This window comes from Pseudoliparis swirei, chromosome 4 (genome assembly GCF_029220125.1).
Source record: "Pseudoliparis swirei isolate HS2019 ecotype Mariana Trench chromosome 4, NWPU_hadal_v1, whole genome shotgun sequence".
Classification (NCBI taxonomy): Eukaryota; Metazoa; Chordata; class Actinopteri; order Perciformes; family Liparidae; genus Pseudoliparis; species Pseudoliparis swirei.
The window spans coordinates 13,697,708-13,720,232 of record NC_079391.1 but is presented as its reverse complement, the minus strand read 5'-3'; the positions used below and the strand labels follow the sequence as shown (position 1 = coordinate 13,720,232).

The 22,525-nt window shown below is 41.0% G+C and overlaps 2 protein-coding genes across 2 annotated transcripts in view; one reads left to right on the top strand and one right to left on the bottom strand.

The window, feature by feature from the left end:
* Positions 1–2,497, top strand: part of ext2 (exostosin glycosyltransferase 2) — a 20,635-nt gene extending 18,138 nt beyond the window's left edge. Inside the window, exon 15 of the mRNA XM_056412487.1 lies at positions 204–2,497. Coding sequence (XP_056268462.1) covers positions 204–342 — 139 coding nt within the window. The 3' untranslated portion in view covers positions 343–2,497. The remainder of the gene's footprint in view (positions 1–203) is intronic.
* On the bottom strand, positions 2,273–22,525 carry alx4a (ALX homeobox 4a). Its single transcript, XM_056412488.1, has 4 exons — positions 22,152–22,525; positions 10,969–11,288; positions 7,148–7,276; positions 2,273–6,331 (listed from the first exon to the last, which is right to left on the bottom strand). The coding sequence occupies exons 1-4, from the start codon at positions 22,501–22,503 to the stop codon at positions 6,011–6,013; spliced, it is 1,122 nt and encodes a 373-aa protein (XP_056268463.1). The 5' UTR covers positions 22,504–22,525; the 3' UTR covers positions 2,273–6,010.

Below are 22,525 nucleotides of genomic sequence, written 5' to 3'. Positions count from 1 at the left end.
GCTGTATCCTCTATATGTAGATATTAACATACGTAAAATGCAGAAAATAAAATAAATATTTGAGGAAGATGGGCATCTTACAATAGCTTAAAGGAAAGAAAAGAGCAAAGACATGATCCAGCAAACATCACTCATCAAAAGCTGCTAAAGTGTGTGTTTTGTTTTAGCCTTTTAAAGTAAATGACTTGTGTTTTCTTCCCCAGATCCGAGTGCATCAACAAGTTTGCGGCCGTTTTTGGTACGATGCCTCTGAAGGTGGTGGAACACCGTGCGGACCCTGTGCTCTATAAAGACGATTTTCCAGAGAAGCTCAAGAGCTTCCCCAACATCGGCAGCCTCTGACCAGCCTGTAACACACGTGTGTACCCCGTCACCGCCTCATCGCTGCAACGATTCTCACCAACTTTGTCTTTAATATTGAAGACATCAATATTCAGACTCAAGGGGTCCATGCACCTGTCGCCTTGCGATTCAAGTGACTTTCTCCTTAGCAAAATGACAGGTCACCGCAATACGGGGAGGAGTGTAAGGAGAACAATTTGTTTATTTGGCTGAAAGTGAAAGATCAAACATTTTCCAAATATGAACGCGCACACTAATGTTCCATGAACTGCTCTCGTTTGGAGAGTCACGCTGAGCTGATGTTTGATGGACTGACTGGAGGCTTGTGGTCTCTCACTGTTTCTGATTTGGAACTGGAAGCTTTGGGCTTCAGCTGCTCTGGAATCAGTGTATACAGTGTATATATTTGTATTTCGCAGCAGTGCTGTTTACTAGTCATAATTTATGTTGCTCCAACCAGGATTTTTTTTCCTTTTCAACAGATGACATGGACCTAAATACCTTTTGCTGTCCTGTATTAAAAGTAATAAATGTTTAATTGACATGATATATATTCTTCAATGAGGTATCTATGTAGACTTTATCTATTTGTTGATTGAATGTTATAACTGTACAAACAAAGATGATGTACAGTAAATGTTTCACATATGTTCTGTTTTAATCAGGATAAGAAGCTGGAACTGTAAATATAACATTTAGAAATATTAACTAAAGGCTTGAAAAGACTGATGCTGAGCTACTGGAACATCTTGAATTGTCATTTTCATACGGCCTGAGCAAGCTTTTTGATTTATATACACACACATACATACATATATAAATATATACATATATGCGCTAATTTAAGAAGCTACTAAGTAATTTCATGAGTTGTGTATGAACACTTCATAAGCATGGGAGTAATTATTTGTTTGCCATGCATATTATGAAATGTAGTGTATAATACCAATAGCCAAATCCACACTTTTCAAAACAATTGGTATAAACTTGTTTGTTTTATATTTTCCATTATTCTTGTTTTTGTGTGAATATTTTTGTCTTTCATCACTAGTTGTCCTCACATAACATTTAAAGCAATGAAGTCTTTATGATGTTAAACTTGCCCTTTGATGGTTTTCTTTTTCCTTTTTATTATTTTCATGAAGCCAGTGAAATTGTTTTGACTGCTTTTGTGTATCTAAGTAAAGACCACACTAATACGCCTCACAATATTAATGTTCCTTTTTCATCTACGCGTGTGTGAGGTGGGAAGACGACGTAGGAAGACGTTTTCTTTCCTTTGTGTGTCCATCTGAGACCGGAGCCGATCTTCCGTGACACGGACGATGCTCTGTTCCACTCGGCTCGTCACCTGTTGTGAATATACGCCGTCTAATCCGCCCTGTTCAATGTCAGCGGTTCAAAAGGGCGCAGTTCGTATTTCTGTCAACTTCAATTAGTGTGATACTCTGGAGACTGTGGCGGGTTGTGCGATCTCATTTCAGGACTCGTGTCTCTTCAAAGGGACAGAAATGTGTGTTGATTTCACAATGGGACTAAAGGGTGACACTATATTTGTGCAGGGTGCTGAAATGCAATAATTTGCAGCAGATGAATTGTTATTTTTACAACAGCATCTCTACTAAATGGAGAATAGTTGTCTTTATTGTTCACTGTGTGTTAACGGCTTGAGGGAACCGCCATTACCTTCAAACCTTTTGACCGTTTCAAAAGAAATGCAATGCGAGGCAACCGCCTGGACTCATGTTTACTTCCTGTCTGCTTGTGTCCTTCACGTACACCGCAAAACAGGAAATAAACTGCGACTAGTTAGTTAATTTTACATGTACAACTGTAAAGTGCTGTAATGTGTTTTGCCTTTTTCCTTTTTAAATTAGTTTTTACCGTGTCAAGGATGCGCTGCATTTAAATAAGAAATACAAATTCTGAATAGAAGTGCAATAACTTATTGTACTTTAATTACACACAAATGTAATACAAGCATGAGTACTTTCATACACTCATTTCAAAAGACGGCTTAAAGCCACAAAAACACAAATTGTAATTCAGAGGAATTGCATATAGAAAGAAAAACAAAACAAGCTGTTCAAACACAACTCTGGAAATACAATTTCATCACTGTCTCACAAAATAAAACACAACATCTAATTCGTAACGTTTCCAAGAGTCTTTTTAACACTTCAATCCATTTTGCATGCACGAAAAATGTACATGCACACAACAGCAACGCGTACTCCTCATATGTGTACTCCGATACTGATTGCCTGACTTCAGTAGTATGAGAGGACGTAGATGATGACTTCCTCACTCAGGGATAGAGTTACGCAGCATACAGGAGGAGATGATTTTAATGTTATTTGTATGTAATGTTGCATGAACTGTTTGTGTGTGTCTGCAGGTCCGACTGGGGGAGGATCTCACTGCAGATGTTTCAGTCCGAGAATAATGCAGCTTAATGACACAGAATAGAGAGCATCAGTGTGTAGTAGTGTGTGTTGTGTGAACCTGAGCTACCGAATGCCAGCATGTCTGTGTGCGCTGTGCAGAGGAACAGTCGACATGAACCCGACCAGAAGACGGACGGCCCCGTCTGTCCTGACACACAACCCCGCGCTGCACAGCCTCCACATGGTGGTAATTAAAAAGCCTTCCTGGGTTGACCGTGCGGCCGTGCCTCGGACCCTTTGGATGGGGGCTGAAGCTTTGAGCCGGTGGACATTGGGAAAGAGAGCCGAGGGAGAGGCACAGAGCTGTGTGTATTGAGGGGGGGGGGGGGAATCTTTGAAAGCGGAGCCATAACAGCTGAGGGGGAAGCATGTGTGAGGCATGTTTGTTTTACATTTACCCCCGGAGCGCAGCTGTGTGCACTGTCCTTTTCCCAGAACACCGGAACACAGCAGACGCCCTCGCGGCTCGCCCTCCGTCCAACCCCACAGCGAGAGCACTGGGGGCCCCATGTCCACATTTGCAAGGAGACCCTCTGAGTTTAAGTCCGAGATATGTACTCTGTAGTCAGGATTATGCATGTGCCGAGGAATCGGCTCGCAGAGTAGAACTGGTTGTAATTTGAAGGACTCTCGGGTGACCTGCTCTGATGACATCATAGCCTGCACCCCACTTCTCTTTCATGGCCAGTGGGATAGTGAGTGTGGTTCGGTTTAGAGCATTAGCAACGGTTGCTCCGCCTGGGGGTGGCCGACAGAACGAGGTCGGAGGTTTGCTTGAAACCCTTTGTTCCGCTTAAATCGGGCCTGGCAAACAAAGAGAGAACTTTTGCCATTTTCTGTCACTGGAGGAAGCAGTTAGAAGAGAAAAGGCAAGGTTTTTTTAAACAATATGAGGATATGGATGCGGGCTCGGATAAATGGGTCTCATCTCTGGTTGGCCCCCTCCTCTTCTCTTTCCACAGGGAGACACAAACAAACAGATGTATTGTTCCAGGCCTAGAAAGGAGTAAACAGGAAGTGAAGCCTGTAACCAGAGGAGACCGGGAACACGATACCTTGATGGGGCTCCGGCCTTTACACCTTTCTGGTTTTACTTTAAAGGGTCCTTCTCTCATAGCATGCCAAATAACGAAAGAGGTTGGGCTCCAACTTCACACAAGATCCTCCTGTTTGTACTGACACTTTGGGACACGCTCTGACATAAAATATCTATCATTGCATCTTCTGCAACGGTACAAAACGTTTAACGAACTAACTTTGGGGTTGACCTGAGCCATATTGCCTCTGAGTGCACACCAGTACACCTATACTGGAATATCACCATATGTCATTTAGTTTATTGTACAGCTGTTTGATTCAACATTTAGGATTATACATCATGTTAGCACAATATAAATTAAAAGAATTAATATTTTAGAGCTGGATGTTGACACATGGCTCCTTTATGAAATAAGGCCAAAAGAGTACATACTAATGCAGGATCTAATTGGTATTTCATTTAGCAGTGCAACATCTGCAAATGTTCAATGAATCAAATGACCAAAACAACAGCAAAGTAAATCTGGGAGTTTGGGGCCTGGGTTTAGTTGCCCACTGTGCTTGGTTGATGAGACTTTGCTACCTCAGGCAGCTGTAACATCATTTCCATAGAAACCCCCATGACTCCTACTGTGGTGCTGTAACTTGCTAGAATTGAATAATGCCATGCAACCTGGGTTTGAGTTATGTAGGATGCATATGTGATGAACACGAGCCGGTTTTCTTGTCTTATAAAAGAAATTCAGGGTGTCTGAAGATGGATGATGAAGCTGATATTTAATAATCAAGCATGTGCCAAGTCGTCCAAGCTGAAGCGTCCGACTGAGACGTCGTCAACATCTTATTGAAGACAATAACGTTTACTCTGCAACAATCTGGTCGATAGCTTCCTTTTTTGGGGATTCAACAGAAATAATGACAGAAAAATGCAATAAAGCTTATGCCAGAGCTGCTTCACGATCATTTACCGGCCGTGACAGCCAAACACAGTCTTGTCTTGAAGCCCAGAAAAGCCTGTTGAACACTGACATACTTTCAGTGTTTAAAAGTGTCAACACACTCGGTGTAATCTCCACCAGCCTCCTCTGTTTCAAAGGTGGCTGCTGCTGGGTTTGGTGTTATTTCTGGCAGAATGACTGACTAGTAGGCACTTCTCTCTCCTCACACTGGAAATGCAACTGGGCCCAGTCATGTTCACTTGCAGTCCACCCTCCTGACAACAGAGCGGGTTCTGTTCGGAGGCTGCTGCTCCCAGGCTCTCCGGCCCTGAGAGCAGCAGGCCTGCTGTGCCCCTCTCATCCTCCCACCCACCACTTCCTCCTCCATCCCTCCTTCTATCTGGCCATCAGCAGGCTGAGTCGGTGCAGCAGGTGGATCTCTCACCCTGACCACACTAAAACAAACCACTTTTCAACTCTTTGACTTTTGAATGTAACTCTTTTAGGAACTGAAATGTTTGCATTGGGTCTGAGAAGCTTAATAATGTGACAGATATGCTGGAGATAAACCGTTTTCTTTGTTGTATCAACAGTGTGACTGAAGTTGCACACTTCTGCATGCTGATAAGGATTGCCTTAGAATAATATGAACACACCATATAACAACAAAATTATAATTTCAGTTTTTTTAAGGATGCTTGCTGAACTATTTGTCAAAACAAAACCAGTGACAAAATGACTGGAGGAAAAAAAACGAAAAACAATAACACTCCAAATTTAAATAATAGGTTAAGAATAAAACAGTACCTGAACAGAGAACTACAATGACGCTGAAAGGATTGTACAAACACAATTTCCTGTATTTTAGCAAATAAGTGCATGGATTTGTTTGAAATAATGTTCCTTACATGTTCCTTTGCCTATCATCTGAACTAAACTGCAACTCCTGTTAGACAGTACAGCATCACCTCCCACCGAGCTCTCCACAAAGCTCACTCACACACTGTGGTTGCTTTCTCCCACCAGAGGGGTTGAGAAACATTGCAGTGCCTCGCCACTTAGTAGTAATCTACTAAGAGTAATCTTCACCCGTCCGTGTATTTGGATAATTATTTTATTGCAACATTTATGAAGGTAGTCACTGTTGCTTTTAGATTTGGATTATAGTGCCCCCTCTCACCATGCTGGGTTTGTGCAGACATTTCAGGGGTCAACAGGGTCCCCAATCCAGCCCACATCCACACATCATGTGGCCCAAGAAATGGCGGCACTGTGCTCTTTGGCCTTCATGCGCAAAGCGGCAATACTGGAGGACTTGCGGTCAGGGTCCATGTTCAGATCGTACGTGTTGATGCCCGTAGAGATGCCAGGAGGCCCTCCAAACAGGTTGCCCATGTGAGCCTGTCCCACATGACCCACGGGGCTCGGCATGCCCAGGAAATCAGACATCCCGCTGGCGGAGTGGGGGTGAGGTGTCATACAGGGGGTCCCGGTGTCGCACGGCACAATGCAGCCCGGCACAGGAGATGCTGCGCTGCTGCCACCGATCCAAGAGGGGTTCTGAATCTGAAATATTGGTTGAAATCCACATTGTAAGTGACAGAATTGTGAAATCAACTGTGACACAATGCACTTGCTTTTTAGCATGTTGACTACAAAGATTACTGCAGGCTATTACAGATATAGTTAGATTGATGTCATGCCTCTCAGGCTAATAATTTCCATTAGAAAAGATAGTCTTGCTTTAATTTGATATTGAATTGCCTTTCTGTGTTTGTCCTAGTTACTAATAGCTATTGTTTTATTAAGATGCCGTTGTGAGCAGAAACGGTTTAAAAGACATTCCTTTTTGCTGCATTGTAACCTAAGCGTTGCATTTAAGCAAAGTTGTTGGAGAACACAGAAGAAATGTTTTGGAATAGTTTGGATATGAACGGTTATTCGCTGTCTTGCTGAACATTGACTGGCTCCAGAGAGTTGCTCTGCATGGCTAAAAAATAGTTTCATTATGTAAGAAAGAGAAGCTGAATTTCTTTTTTACTCTTTGTTTTTTGCACGAGGTATAACTTGTTAATTTTGTTTTGCTTTAGGGTGCACACTTGGCAATGGTATCAATCTTCTCACCTAACTCTCAGCAAGAAAGTGAAGAAGTACATTTCCAAGAATGTCAAATTATTAAAAGGATCACTGATCACTGAAGAAAATGAGGACTATTAAAGTGTTGTAAAGTTTCCGATCTTCAAGTAGTAATGACTTTGAGGTTGGAAGGCAGGAATCAAAAATAAAAAATGTAAAATCATGTTTGGGTAGTAAAAGATGTCTGTGATTTTGAGTAAATGGGCTCAAATGTGTCAAACCTGTATTGAAGTACTCATTCTGTACCTGTGCGTAGTTCTCAGGACGCGTCAGAAGAGGCAGCTCGTAAGCTGTTGAGAAATGAGTTCGGACCTGCTGCATCTGACCAAAACGCTCCCGTTTCCTCCATTTGGCTCTTCGGTTTTGAAACCACACCTGCATAAAGAAAATGTCTGAATGTTATACAACTGGCTGGATTGTTTCTTTGTTGGACATAAAATCTGTATTTTCATCTAGTGAAGCATCAATTCTTGGAAAAGGTGGTGTTTAGAAATTAAATAAGGAACAAAAGGAATGTCAAGACTTGTCCAGATATATTCATGAACAGGAAGTTTCCTCTTGATCTGAAAGAGAAAAAAATGATGTTGATACAAATCTAAGTTAACCTTTCAGATCATCCAAAACAGAAACATAGATAAATCCTACAAGAGATCCCTAGCTCATCTCTCTTGAGTATGAACTGTGCACAGGTACAACAACAATCCAGAAGCAATGGAAGGAACATAGATGTGAGTCTGCGGAGTTGAGGGAGAAAAGACACGAAAGAATGTAAAAGAAAAAAGGGGGAAATAGACTCTTTGTAAACAGAGTGCTGCAACCTCCACAAACCCTTCACATAGCTTGTTCTCATGATTTATGTTACCCATAATCATCTCTGACATCTAAATATGACACAGTTGTTTATTGAAAACATTATTGTGTTTGAGTTACCATCAGGGTGAGTGGAAGCGATCTACAAACTCTCCGATGGGCTTTGAACCTGACATGCTTGTCTTTAAATGTCAAAAAGTTTAAGGATGTCATACAACTCTTGAGTTATTGACTGGACCGATTATGGCAGAATAACTTTTACTTCCTGACATGTCCTTGATATGATTTTGCGGATTTATCTTATTTCATGTATCCACTCTTTGCTCATAACTCTCAGGAGGCAATGTGGGAAATTGAAAAGTGAGATGGTATTATAACTGGGCTTTGTTTGCATTTTCCTTTTTAATTTCCTGAGGCTGAAAGCTCCTGGCTTTGAGATATCTCCTTCTAAATTAAAGAAGCACACAGATTAGAGGACATAATCCTCCTCTCCTTCATGATTTCATACATCTTCCTGGGCACTGTCACTCAGGAGCCACAACCCCAGATCCCTGTGTTTCTATCTAAATAACTTTTGCTTACCGTTTGTATACATTAAATATGCATGTAAGGTATCACCAATGCTCTCATCTGCCAACTGCCTGCTTTAAATCTGTTGGCTATTATACAGGGAGAACATATTTGTGTGTTGCACACACTGCGTTGTGACAGTAATTGGTAAAGACCATGACAGCTTAAGTAGCGGTGGTGGACTTTCAATGAGGCTTTATTTATGTTACAGCCCAAGAGAGAATGAGCAGAGAAATGCCAAACTGGCCCCAGCAGGAGAGCCGAATGGGCCGAAAACACTTTGAAGTGAGAGAACGGCTCAGAGGATTGATAACCCGCCTCTGCTGTCACTCATGTCAGCTTCCATACCGAAGTAAAATGAAATCCAATGCTGAGCCTGGCTTCAGTTTTCCAACACCCCCAAAGCACTAATAATATCATGGAAACACCTCTGACCAGTGTTGTTGCTCATTAAAAGTTACTTCTATTTTGCCCAGATTTCTCAACCACATAATATCTCATGTCCCTGGTGACAGTAGAGCGACGGATATATGCGATGCAATTCAAATGTGATTGTCTTTGCTCATATTTGAAGAAAAAAATTCGTTTCAAAAGAAGATTTAAAATATCAAGTATTATTAATGTCTTCATAACAGTTCAAAACTGAAGACTGATCTGTTAAGTCTCTCAAATCATTACAGAAAATCCTCACAATTTAGAAAATTAGCCATTTTTGCTTAATTATTTATCAAAATAGAAGCTAATTGTCATGCTGTTGAGTGATCGATGAATCAATTATTTAAATTCCTAAGTGACAAATAGTTATGGGAGCCTACCTTTGAATATATTAAAACATATTTTAATTATTTTGTTTTTTTAAAGGTCTCGGTCATGATTCCTCATTCTCCTTAGTTCAAGTTGTGTTTGTATTTCTAAAGTAATTAAAAACAATTATTGGCATGTCTGCAAGTTGGGCTGACCAGAGGGAAGAACATCTCCTTCCTAATTGTTCAAATCAGGTTCTCCTGCCGTTTCATCTTCCATTAACTATTTGGGCCTATAAACTCATACGGACACCTGTGTTTGCCCGCTGAACTCCAAACTCAGATGCCATCTCGGTCCAGTGAGCTCTCTCGGCTAACAGAAGAGCCAATCTAAGAGATATTATTGAAACCCCGATCCTTGACCCCTGACCGCCCCATGTATCTGTAGTGCATATGACTGATCTGAATGTAGTTTCTCTCTTTGGGACTGAGAATGAAAAGCAAACAACTCCAGACCCTAACGTTTTTCAACTGAGCGTCCCTTGTTGTTTGGTGAGAGAACCATCAGACAATGACGTGTGTTATCGGTCCTCTTCAGAATTACATTAAAATACTTATTGCATTTTGTGTTTTTGTATTTTAACAAAAAACGCCTGTACATTTCTTAAATTAAAGTAAACTCTTCAGCAGCAGTACATGTTTTCCTCTTCACATTTCTTAGTCTCCAGACTCAGAATTCATGAGCTGTGAGTCTGGTTTCTTGTGAATGACTAAAATAGAATACAGAGCCCTGTTTTCTGACTCGGCATCTCGTGTCTTTTATCTTTTTTGACTTGACTGTTTGAAAGGCCTGCTGGGAGAGCCGAAGGCTGTAAAGCTGCATCCATTCTGAAGCAGCCGGGTCTGTGATAGTATGAGCGCAGAGCAGAGCGGCATACCTTCAGAGCCTCGGGGTTGAGTTATAACCCTGCGGCTGCAGAGACTTCCTGTGTTTCACTGCCAAGGTTTTCTCATCTCTGTTCCAGCGTGTCATGTAAAAGATTGCTTTCAATAGAGCTCTTATCTCATCCCACGTACAAAATATTGCATCTATGCATTATATTTTTTGCATATGTGATATGCTTAAACCATTTTTTTCCCAAATTTAGATATGACTTGAAATACCAGTTGACAAAATGCTCAAAGCTCATGGGAAGGGTTTCACACCTACCCTGTAGACCACAGCAGGGACACATTCTTGAACAGGATGTTAATGAAAGAAAAACACAGACAATCCAAGGGCTTTGGTGTGTGGCGCACACTTACACACTTACACACATGCACACACAAACACACACAAACACACATGTAAACACACACACACACAACATGCATGATACACATGAACATAAATGATGGCGGTCTCTTTCTCTGTTGATGTCGTTGTATGTAAACATCGGACTCGACTGATACCTACAGAACTGACTTCACATCGCATCGAAACAGCACGAAGCGAAAAGCCACTGAGACGAACCCATCGACACAGCAGATTGAAACGAGTCTCCTCGTATGTTGATAAAAAAGTCTGCTCTCCTAAAACTGCACACATGAGGCCCAGGCAGCTCCAACCTCAGCCCCACGGGCCCCCTGGCCTCTGTTAGCTCCCACTCCCCCACTCTCTTCCCCCATGACTCCCACATGACCAGATAAATCTCTCATGTTGTGTGAGTGACGTTATCTCTGCAGATGTTGAAGGATCCATGAGGTTGTGTTGTTTAATCTTCCTCTGAAGAGCTCTTCTTACTCATCGGACAGGTTGCCTTGATTACCTTTTGACATGATGTGTGGAACAGGATCGGTTTCTTCCGGTTTGTTGATTTGTTTTGCTGTTTGTTTGTTTTTTGGCAATTTATTTTTCTGCTGATTAGGTTACATGAAACACTGTTATTGAGTGTCCTGCATTACCTGCACGCGGGCTTCAGTCAGGTCCGTCCTCAGTGCCAGCTGCTCCCTGGCGTAAACGTCCGGATAGTGCGTCTTCTGGAAGACCTTCTCCAGCTCTTCCAGTTGGTAGCTCGTGAAGGTTGTGCGGTTGCGCCTTTTTTTGCCCTTGTTGCTTTCGCCGCCATCGCCCTTGGCCAGAGGACTTGACAAGTCTGTGCCTGGTGGCCTATCAGAGGCCATCTTCACGCACTGATCCTTCACAGCCAGGTAACTGGTGTCCATTCCAGATGGGTCGGAGTCCGGCGCCAAGTCAGAGTCGGGCAGACCTGAACTGTCTTTACCTGCAGAGACAGGAAGGAGATGAAAACGGTTCATGTTTTAATCATTTATGCACGATTAAAAGGATGGAGTCAGATCTTTGTGAATGTGTTACCCTCTCACTAAAGATGAAAATAATGATGTGCGTAATGTTCTAAATGTAGGTCAACTGGTGTAAGTGATGTGTGCAGATTCTTTAGATGAATAAGACAAAAGACGTATGCAGGGGAATCCGTTCAGAGTTCAAAGATCCTTTTATTTTTCTGGAATGAGTTTTGTCCGACATCAGACATATTTTCTTACCTGTGACAAACATTGCTAATTTGTGTTTGTATCTTCAGAAAACAAAGAGATTCAAACCATTTTTATTGCGCCTCTTCTCAACTCTAATATCCAGTTGCTGGCCTCCGGCAGTATAATACACCATGGACTCTGATGGGTGGAACAAAGGAATGTTTTGCTCTTTGTAAGGGACATTCTGTGACAGTTGTGAAATCTGGCGCATTATGCTGTGTATGTGTGTCAATCTGTTTGTCTGCCTTTGGCTGTGTAAGGGACGGCCTTGATCACTGGATCACTGGATCACTGGATCACTGGCTGCTTTGGGGATTCAGTAGATCATTCCATGAGGTGCTGGAGAACAGAAACCTGCAAAGTCACCTGGCAGCAAGACTGTTGCCATTAGTTAAAAAATGAGAGCGTCCCATCTGTATGCTCTCTCTCTCTCTCTCTCTCTCTCTCTCTCTGTGTCACACAGAGTTGCATTCTTCACCACTACAGCTGAACTCTAAACCTCGGACAGCTCTAGGATCGTACACTTCCATTGTCGTGTGTGTGTCCGCCTGTGTAGTTGTGTCCCATCTCTCTCTGGCTCATACTAGTGGCGACTCACAGCTTTGCACCCACCTGCTCCTTAATCTATACCATCTGAGGTGAAGTTATTTTCAGGATGGAGGTCTCTGCCCGTCAAACCATTTGTCAGGTTAGAACCCGGAGGTGTGTGTGTTCATGTGAGCTCCGGGTGCAATTCTCAGCCCTCAAGAGCTCACACACACACACACACAGTGACTCTTAGCCATGTTTGCTAATGCGCTGCAGGGTGAGGGGAATGCATATCTTGTCATATGGATTCTCTCTGACAGACACGTGCACCAAAGTGTATATCTCAAGTGCATCCGTTTTTTTCTTTGTACGAAAGATATGAATTAAAGTATCAAGATGTTGACACAAAGATGTTTAAAACAGTCAAAAGGTTGTCAGATTTCCCCATTAGATGAGGATAACAACAATAGCGACGGTGGTGTCCATGTAACTGATGAATAGGGGGATACATTTGATCTAACATGTTGCTATTATTCTTAAGTGTATATGTTTTTTGTGTTTATTTTAGGGTAGCTTTTATTGTATTTAACTGTCACTATGTCACCTTTGACCGTCTTTCCTTTCAGGTGCTTGCAGACAGCCAGCGTCATATTAAGTTTCTACCCTGATGTTATATCATTTTCTTAATTTTTTGCCTAGTAAATTTGTTTCGTGCTCACAAAATAATATTTGAAAAAAGAATATACAAAAACATATAGTATATAAAAAGGCAATGCTAAAAAATATATATAACAATTGTTGCCAGCTTGCAGTATTTGGCTGTGCATGCAGAAGCCCATTGTCAAATAAAGTTGTAACACAGATTTAATTTAATTTGAATCCGCCTTAAAGAACTGTGAGGCGTTTCCGCTCTGCGAGATGCAATGACGACTGTGGCCGAGGTTCCGGAGACGTTCGCCCTCCAATGCTGTAAGCGGAGTTGGAGTTGCGTTGAGGAGTCATGTTTTGGTGGCTCTGCTTCTGCTCGCTGGGGGTCATCCTGTTCGGCTTGAAGGGAGCAAATGTGTTTTATCCCAGCATCAATACTCTCGAGTTATTTCATCATCTTTCCCTGGCTGGCACCCACAGTCGCCACAAGGCAAGAGCTGTCAGGCTGTTTGAAATCACGAGGCCTCTGGCTGATCAAAGGCCATTGTTTATATCGCATGTCATTGATGTTTTTTTGGCTCGAGCGGGATATTGTGACAATCTCCTGCTTGTTATCCCTACGATCTGCTGTCGCTGTGAGGCTCTCCAACAGCGCACAAGGTGAACAGCAGTTGGCCCTCCTGCAGGGAACACCATATGTATGAAGAACACAGGAAAGTCGTTCTGCAAATTCTGCCTCTCAGGATATAATCTCTGTGGTAGGAAGGAGTGTCCATGAAAAGCACACGGAGCATCACAACCGCCATCTCAATGTTCACGAGTTGTACACATGGCTTTATCTTCCACTAAAGAAAACAACATATTATACCTGCACTTGGGCACATACATGACTGTCTCAGAAAATTAGAATATTGTGATAAAGTTCTTTATTTTCTGTAATGCAATTAAAAAAACAAAAATGTCATGCATTCTGGATTCATTACAAATCAACTGAAATATTGCAAGCCTTTTATTCTTTTAATATTGCTGATTATGGCTTACAGCTTAAAAAACTCTAAAATCCTATCTCATAAAATTTTAATATTTCCTCAGACCAAGTAAAAAAAAAGATTTATAACAGCTGAGTGTTTGTCAAGGCTCAGGAAACCCTTGCAGGTGTTTCGAGTTAATTAGACAATTCAAGTGATTTGTTTAATACCCTACTAGTATACTTTTTCATGATATTCTAATATTTAGAGATAGGATATTTGAGTTTTCTTAAGCTGTAAACCATAATCAGCAATAAATCAGAATAAAAGGCTTGCAATATTTCAGTTGATTTGTAATGAATCCAGAATGCATGACATTTTTGTTTTTTTAATTGCATTACAGAAAATAAAGAACTTCATCACAATATTCTAATTTTCTGAGACAGTCCTGTATATGTCCCGACGTCCAGCAAACCAACCGAAGCAGACTAATTTCACTAAGTGGATCCAAGCGTCCGCATCGGTTCCGGTCCCTGTGTTGCAGCTCTGTGTCCTGGACACAGAAAGCTCCGCAGAAATGAAATACACAGAAAATGCTTCATAATAAGGTGAGCAGTAACGTGTTTAGCTCATGAATATTCCCACCTGACTCCAGAACAACACAGGAGTGTGTATACAAGTCTACATTTTCCCTATGTAACTCACACACACACATTCCAGTTTAGTTTGACAACATATGGACTTGTTTAATATATCCATTTCTTCTTCTTATGTGGACATCAGCGCTAAAATGATGTTCTTGTGGGTCAGACATTCAGCGTGGACAGCTATTAATTCCCAGTTGAATGCTAGGGGGAAACATCAAAGTGTAATTTAACTGGCTGTAAAGCGACAGGGCACCTTCACTGCCTCTTTATCAACTGGGAGGACTGGGGTCAGCTCGCGGTGTTAAGAGGAAACTCTATAAATTACATACCACACGGCGACGGGGAGAGATTAACAACATGTTGCTCGAACTGAAAAAGAAATATCCGAAACAGAGGCAAACATAAACAGTAGAGAGAAAAGAGATACAAAAGGAAAATAAAGTAGTTTGTCTAACTAAATACAGAGAACAGACGGAAGGAAACGCGTGAGCGAGGTATTTATTTGTGTGTGTAAGATTTGTTTTACAGACGGATTGGGCTTGAGCGTGAGGATTTGGACAGTGGGTAACTCTTAAACTTTACTTTGGCTGCAAAGACACTGATTCTGTTGATATGTGGTCTGGACCATGAGGCCAAGGCAAGAATATGATACATTTAATTTACAATTGATGTATGACTCCTTAAAGGGACAACATTTAACAAATGAACATCAGTGGTGGGATATGAGTAAGTTTACTCAACTACTACTGTACTTGAAAGAAAGAAAATGTAGGTACGTATACCTTTATTGTATGCCAATTTATGCTTCTGAGACCATGGTTAATTAAATTATTAGAACGTCGTTAGATGCGTCATCCTTAAATTGCTGTTTCCACATTAATGCATCAATATCGATAAAACACTGACAGGGTTCATACTGTCTTGTACTGTAAACAGTGCATTTGCTTTTGAAACTAAAAGCTTGTAAATATGTAACTTTTACTTTTTATGTATTATTTTTATACTGTAATATTACTACTTTTATTTAAATCTACAATAGCTGGGTTTTTTGGCCACTTGGTGGCAGCGGAAATAAGTTGCTTTTAAGTTGCTATGGTGAACTTATTAGTCAACAGTTGCTTATATACTCATCCAGAACAATATTATGATTTATCTGGAGTCGCGTTTCTGGCCACCTGGTGAATGTGAGTCTAATATTTTACTCTCTTTTAGCTCTTTTTTCTGGACCAATTCCTGAGAGAACTCTCTGTCTCCGCTAAATGCTCCACTGTGTTCACCAGCTAGTCGCTGACGATGTCTGTCTGATGTTGGCTGCGGAGAAGGTACAAAGCAACATTATGAGTGCAGAGTGAGTGAACCAAAAACAGTAAAGTTTAAAAAGGCCAGACAGCTTAACAATGACCTAAAACTCACATTAAAGCTCTCTAAAGCTGCGAAGAGCTGCAGATTCAGGTGATAATTTTCATGCGACCTCTTCATGTTGATAGAATGCTGGAAAATAAATTACATTCATATTTAGAACAACGCGGGTTCGTCATTTGCAAATCCCTCCATTAGCCAACACCACAAAGCGCCTACGGGCCGCCGCTGAAAAATGTGCACAGCGGAAACAAAAGACTGTGTTTGTTAGACTCCATTTCTAAGCTAACGTTAGGTAATGTTGAACACTGTTGTTAATGTAGAGGAGTGGAATAGAGTTCAGGGACCAACTCTAAGGGGTTAAGCGATTAACGTCACAGCCTTTGGATTTCCCCCCATTAAAATGCCCAAAGTCCGTCACGGAGGAATCTATCCACAGGCCGTCATAGGCAACCGAGGAAGTTGGGGACGATCTCACTTTTGAAGTTAAAATCCTTTTTGAACATTGGCAACAAACAAAAAAAGATAAATACAAAAAGTGATACTCCTTGAAGTAAAGGATTAAACAACTTCTTTCATAACTGCTGAAGATGCAGTCTCAGTTTCTTTGACCCTCTGTTATTGAAATCAACCGTATCTCTTTTGGAAGTACAAATAACACGACTATGAATAGCTTGGCCCTATATTGCTCGGTGTGGTGTCAGGTGCTTTCATCAAAACATTTTCGGACAATACACACACAGACACAGACACACACACAGACACACACACAACCACGTTGGCCACGTGGATGTGACTCATTGACAGAACCTCAGCAAACATCAGCAAGTTTTCTTTTGTGAGCATGTGATAGGTAGCAATTCACTTTGAAATCCAACGCCACTGACTGAGCGGAGCGATGAGCCATCTCTGCACGCTGTGCAAAACTCACAGTGTGAAAAAAAACCTCTATAAAGCATTCGACTAATAAATCACGCTCTCTTTGTCTTTCTCCCCCTCTGTGGTTTTCTTCCGCCCAACTGCTGTCTTCCAAATGTTTCTCTCAGACTTTGGAACAAAACAGAATTTCTTCCATCTCGTGTCTTTTTGTTTTCTGATCGAAGGAGAACATTCCCTCCGAGCGGGGAAAACTCGCTAGAGTACATTTTTGTGTCCACGCACAGAAAATGAAGAGATTCTTTGCTGAGAAACTCACTTACCAACATGTACAATCTCTTTTTCCTTTATATCAAGGATTCAAACTTCCAAAAAACTATAAGATATCAATCTGAACAATGTGCCATGAAACAACACTGGCAGTTTTGGATTCACCAACAAATATTGTAACTGCAGAAAAAGAACTATTCAATCAAATAAAAACAACATGTAGAAAGATGAATACAGGCCAACACATTCACCAAACTTGACCCATGGAAATACAGTAGATTTGTAACGTTGTCTTTGAGACAGACAGTATATTTGGTTGGCCTTCCAGTGCAATTAAACTGCATATTAAAAATACCGGGTGCTGCGAATATGACACAATGAATATTTAACAAAAGCAAAATAGCTGCCGGAAGACCTTAAATATAATTCTATTATTTCTACTATATTTGTCAACAGTTGAAATATTTTGTAAATCCTACTCTACGTGGTCAAGGGAGTAACTATTGAACTATTGAACTATTCAAATGATGTCAGATTCAGTTTCAAATATTAATTAGCTTTAGTATTTAATAAATGTGCCTCTCTCCTAAAAGCCAGCGATAGGGCAGTGTCTTTATGCTAGTTTTCGATACAACATCGCTGAGGCCACATGACTGTACACAAGATGGGGATACCACAAAATGGTCGGCCATTACTGGTGAGAATACACAAACAATTATCCTTTCTAAAGATAAATTCAATTCTCATGAGTGCAGGGGGAAAGTAATCTCATGATATCGCCAAAACAGGTTAAAAAAAGACCCTCTGTGATGTGCCGCCTTGCCGCTTTCCTCCCCGCTTGGTCCGGTATGCTCAGTTTACATGACGCGGTGACAAAGAGACGCTGGACTACATGAGCCTTTCTGCCCTGCTGCTCTCACTCGGACATGCAAACTGAGCCTAATGTAAATTGCCCTGCCAAAATTAAAGCTAAATGGTAAAATGATCCCGAGTCCTTGTCACCTCCACTCATGTCATTGACTTGCTGAAGTGTGCCACAGTTGTCTGGGCTGCATGGCTGGTTCCCATTACTCCCTGCTCTACGCAGACGCCATTACGAGAGGCTAAATTGGTTGTGAAGATGGTGAGGGAACAAGAAGGCAGGAGATCGAAGTGCAATCACACCTGAGCGTCGGTCCGGCTGGATGTAAACGTCATGACATGTTTACACTTGCAGGGCAGCAGAACCGGATGGTATTCTCGCTTCGCCCAAAATAAATGATGGTTTAAGTCGGAGTGTTATTGGTGCAAAGATGTAATTGCTGTGAGAAATCCGTGGCTGTAAAACACATACAAGCAATAAAAGGCACAATCCTACAATAATTAGGCCTACAATTCAACATGAAACATCAAAGTAGCATCCTTTGTCTTATTGGTGTCGTTAACTGTGTATCATGTAAAACCGGACCCCAAATGTTGCAATGAATGCCCTCGACTTTGACACCACAGGGCTGCAAATGGGGGTTTCGAATGGATTTTCTCTGCTGTGTGTGAGCAGTGAAACTTCCTTCTCTCCAAAGAGACGAGGGCAGGAAAGCCGAGCTCGAGGTCAGCACCCTGAGACACCGAGGGACAGCACGCACACATCAAAAGAAGAAGTGTGTTGTCTCTGGAGGATCACAAAGACGGAAGGGACTGATCCAGAGCCCTGCGTTATCAATCTGCACTGAAAGGTTCATTTGTTGGTGATTTGTTATACAACTAAAAACAATGTTTGACTTGAGTATATGTTTGACGCATTTATTTGACTAAAAATGTTCCAGTTCATGCAACATAAATCGTCCACATTTTGGGGAGAAATATTGTTCTTTTAATTTCTCTGCATTTATTTGAAAGCTATATTTACCAGTGACTTTGACGATTAAGATTGTACATGCAAGATATAATCAGTTTCTAAAATATTTTGTGGGGTTATAAAATAAACCCAGTATTTGTTTTAACATTGAAATGCTGATAATGCCAATAATATATACGTATATTCTGCATAATGACTTCTTGAACTTTTTATTCTTTAAGAGCAATTTTCTCTCAATAATTCAGTAATCTGTTAAATGCAGGACTTTAACTTGTAATAAAGTATTTCTAAATTGTTGTGTTGTTACTTTTAAGGTAATGCATGATGAGTACTTCTTCCCCACTGTTTATTTGTATTTTGTATACAAACAAATAATAATGGTGTTGCTATTGGGATGTACCTCTCCTGCTGTTGTAAGACAATCTTTTTTAAATCTTCACACACTTTTTCTGGCAGTTTCTTTCAGTCGGATGCTGTCGGCTCCGTCTGAGCTCCAGCTGCTTGTTGTTTTCAAGTAACAATAAGAATGGCAAAGTGTTGAGACAATGTAACTGTTAGTGACTCTAATGTGTGTAAATGTTTATTATGCTATGCTGCTTGTCATCGGTCAACAATGTCTTCATCACAGCTTCAGGCTGCCCTCAGAGCAGTCATCGTATCACCTTTTACTCAATGGATCAAGCCAAATTACAACAACAAAGTCATTTTTTGAAACTTGAAACTACCATGCTATTGTGTAAAATACAGGTTTGATTAAAGAAATGACTGGCGGAGTAAAATACACCAGCATTTTCCAATAAACACATCAGGAACCATTTATCATTTTTCTCCTCTATTAGTAACTTCTGTATATCTTACTGCTGCCTTCAATTGACAGAGTTAGTGAAGGTCAGTAAAATGATGCGTTAACTAGAATTTGCAGTCTGTGGGAGACACAATCTCTTTAAAAAAACACTCATATCTTTGCGTTTACAACTTTAAAATGATGTAGCTATAGGCCATGAGGTAAGATGATAAAAACATGAATTTATAAGTATAAAAACTCTCCTGTTCTGAAGAGTTAACAGAGATGTGTCTCTGAGGGCCAAGTCCCTGCACTACATGTGAGCATGAATAAAGGCAAACAGAGAAGTTGGACATCTGAGTCGCATTAATGCCAGAGCTCTTCTTGTCTAAGGCAGGGAGGTTTGTTCCATGCCATGAATCCGGTGATTATATTTAAGTCTCCGTTTTGTAAAAATAAGATCGCCTGGTTTGCAAGTAAACCTGCAATGCGCTTTATTTATAGTTTAAAAGTCTAAAGGGAATAAAAATCAAAATATGCAAGATACAAAAAAAATATGTGTTGTAACTTACTCGCCCCTTCGCGCGCGCATCAGCTGCGGACAAGACCTGATGACTCCGTGTTGAGTGTAACGTTATGATAAGAGTCATATAATTATATTTAAAACAAATTAGAAATTGTAACGATGTTTTGGGGGATATTACTTCGTTTGCCAATGTCTTTGTTCATGGTTTGCACTAAAAGTTTACTCACAGCCAATCTGCGGTGTATTTACAACTCAATATAACGATTCTATTTCGTCTCGATTTACCGGACATGTCAAGGTTAATAGGTAATAAAAGTTAACAGCCATTATAAAAAGACTAACTTTTGAAAAGATTGATCTCTGACATGTTGGAGATGTAAAGGTTATTTTTGCTGGCCGATTTCCCAAGTCAAAACCTCCTGAAACGAATGCTCAAAAGGGTTCAATGTAATCCTGATGGACAAGCAGCTCAAAGAAAAAGAGAGTGATGACTTCCTGCGTAAACGCGATGAGTAAAAGATGTTGGCCTTACATTATTATTAATGGTATTATGATTATTATGATTATTATTATTATTATTATTATTGCAAATAATACAAAATGGCCTCGCATTTACTGCAAATATCGTTTTTACAAATTGGGATTTCAACTTGTTTCGGGTCCTGACGATATTCTGAACGGAACAATTCGTTGATCCGTTTACAACAATACTCATGAGTGGATTATTTCCACACGTAAATCACATTATTATACGAGGGAGAGTGTGAGGAAGAAACGTTCAGCTTTTGTGGCTTTGAAAGACTAAATAGTTGTACTGCCATAACCTCAAAATTAAAAGTATAAAAGTGTAAAGAAGAAATATTTGACATGATTGCGTAATGTAGAATTTAATCAAACGCGTAGACGCATCGATGAGGCATGTTCCTCTGCAGCATTAATAGCTCGAGTAAGACTGAGGGAGAAATAACGTTTGTTTATTCACTACTTTGTTTTTTTCTTAATTTCTGTCATTTACTTTTTTTCGAATTGTAGGCCAAAGCTCAAGACCTACATTTACTAGCATGATATCAGATATAAGTCGTATGCATGTGTGTGTGTGTTTTGTGTGTGAGTTTGTGTGTTTGTTTGTGTGTGTGTCCTTTATGAACAGTAGAGATGTGGTTGTGGACCAACCAATCGAATCAGCGTTTCCTAGTTTTAATTTACCAAAAGCTTTTGACGTCTGTTTTAGATTCTTAACATTACAGTTTTCTTTATGCTATAATGCGTTTTTTCCGGTTGTGGGGAAATAGTTATGTGGTGGGGGAAATAAACAGAAATGAATGCTGCTTCAAAGTGGCCGCCTGCCTAACGAGGGTCAAAGTTTTATTTACACACTCATCATCCACCCATTACAGTAGAGTCTCCCCGCAATTACGTCTAATTGGAGCCAATCAGGCAGAGCAATGACTTGAAAATATTATCAGTTTGGAGCTCATGATTTGTGCCATCTGAAAACCTGTTAATTCAATTGTCCGACTCATCTCCAATATTAAGGATTGTAATGCAGAGTATCGCATTAAAAAGCACCCTAATTTAATTTTGATGGCCAAAGAGACAATTTGATAGTCGGGAAGAGTAAGCGTTCTCATAACTGTGTTACGCACATAACTACTGGGCGGTTGTATGACGAGTTCATGTCCCGCGTGCTGCAGCTGGAGAGAGAAGTTTGCGTTTTACGCACGAAGCTTCCCCATCTCACCGGAGACAAGAAGAGGAAAAACAAACAAAGGTTTGTCTACTTTGCACCAAACCCGATACAATTGTTGTTGTTTTTAGGCAATTGAGGATTAAAAACGACACGACGTGTCAGTTTGTGCACGGGACCATCATGGGAAGTTTATGTTTCATAGATTGCGATTGAAATGTCTAAACCACTTTGGGTTATATCGGCGGGTTGTGGCGCAACGATACGTGATGTTCTGCACAGGTATACGTCATAAACTGCTCAAACAAAACCTCTTGGCATGTCGCTGAAAGGAATGCTCTATGCTCCATACTTTGTGACAACGACGCTCTTTTCAGATGAAAACCAGCTTCACAAAGTTGGATAGCCTCACCTGGCAAGTGGACTCCTGTAACTCAATCATCTGAAAGTGTGTTTTCCACTCACCATAGCAGGAGATGAGAGCTCCGTTGTGCCCACCGTCTTGGTGCAGTTTGACCTCCTCGGGGGTTGTTTTGCAAGACGACCTCTGCATGAAGAGGTGGCATTTGCTGAAAGTGCCTTGCCCAGCTGTGGCGGCATCCAATGACTGACACTCCTGCTGGAAGGGGCTCCGGGACTTTTCTCCGTAAGCCTGACCTTTGTTGGGCAGGAAGGCTGTGGGGCTGTATTTGGTGTCAGTGGCTGGAAATGTCCTAAAGTGGTCCGCCTGGTGATCCCTACCTTGCACTGCAGAGGGGCTATAATATGAATCCATGGATGTCATATCGCTGTATGAAACGCAGGTCTCGGCGTTCATGCCTAAAAACAGTGAAGGGGAG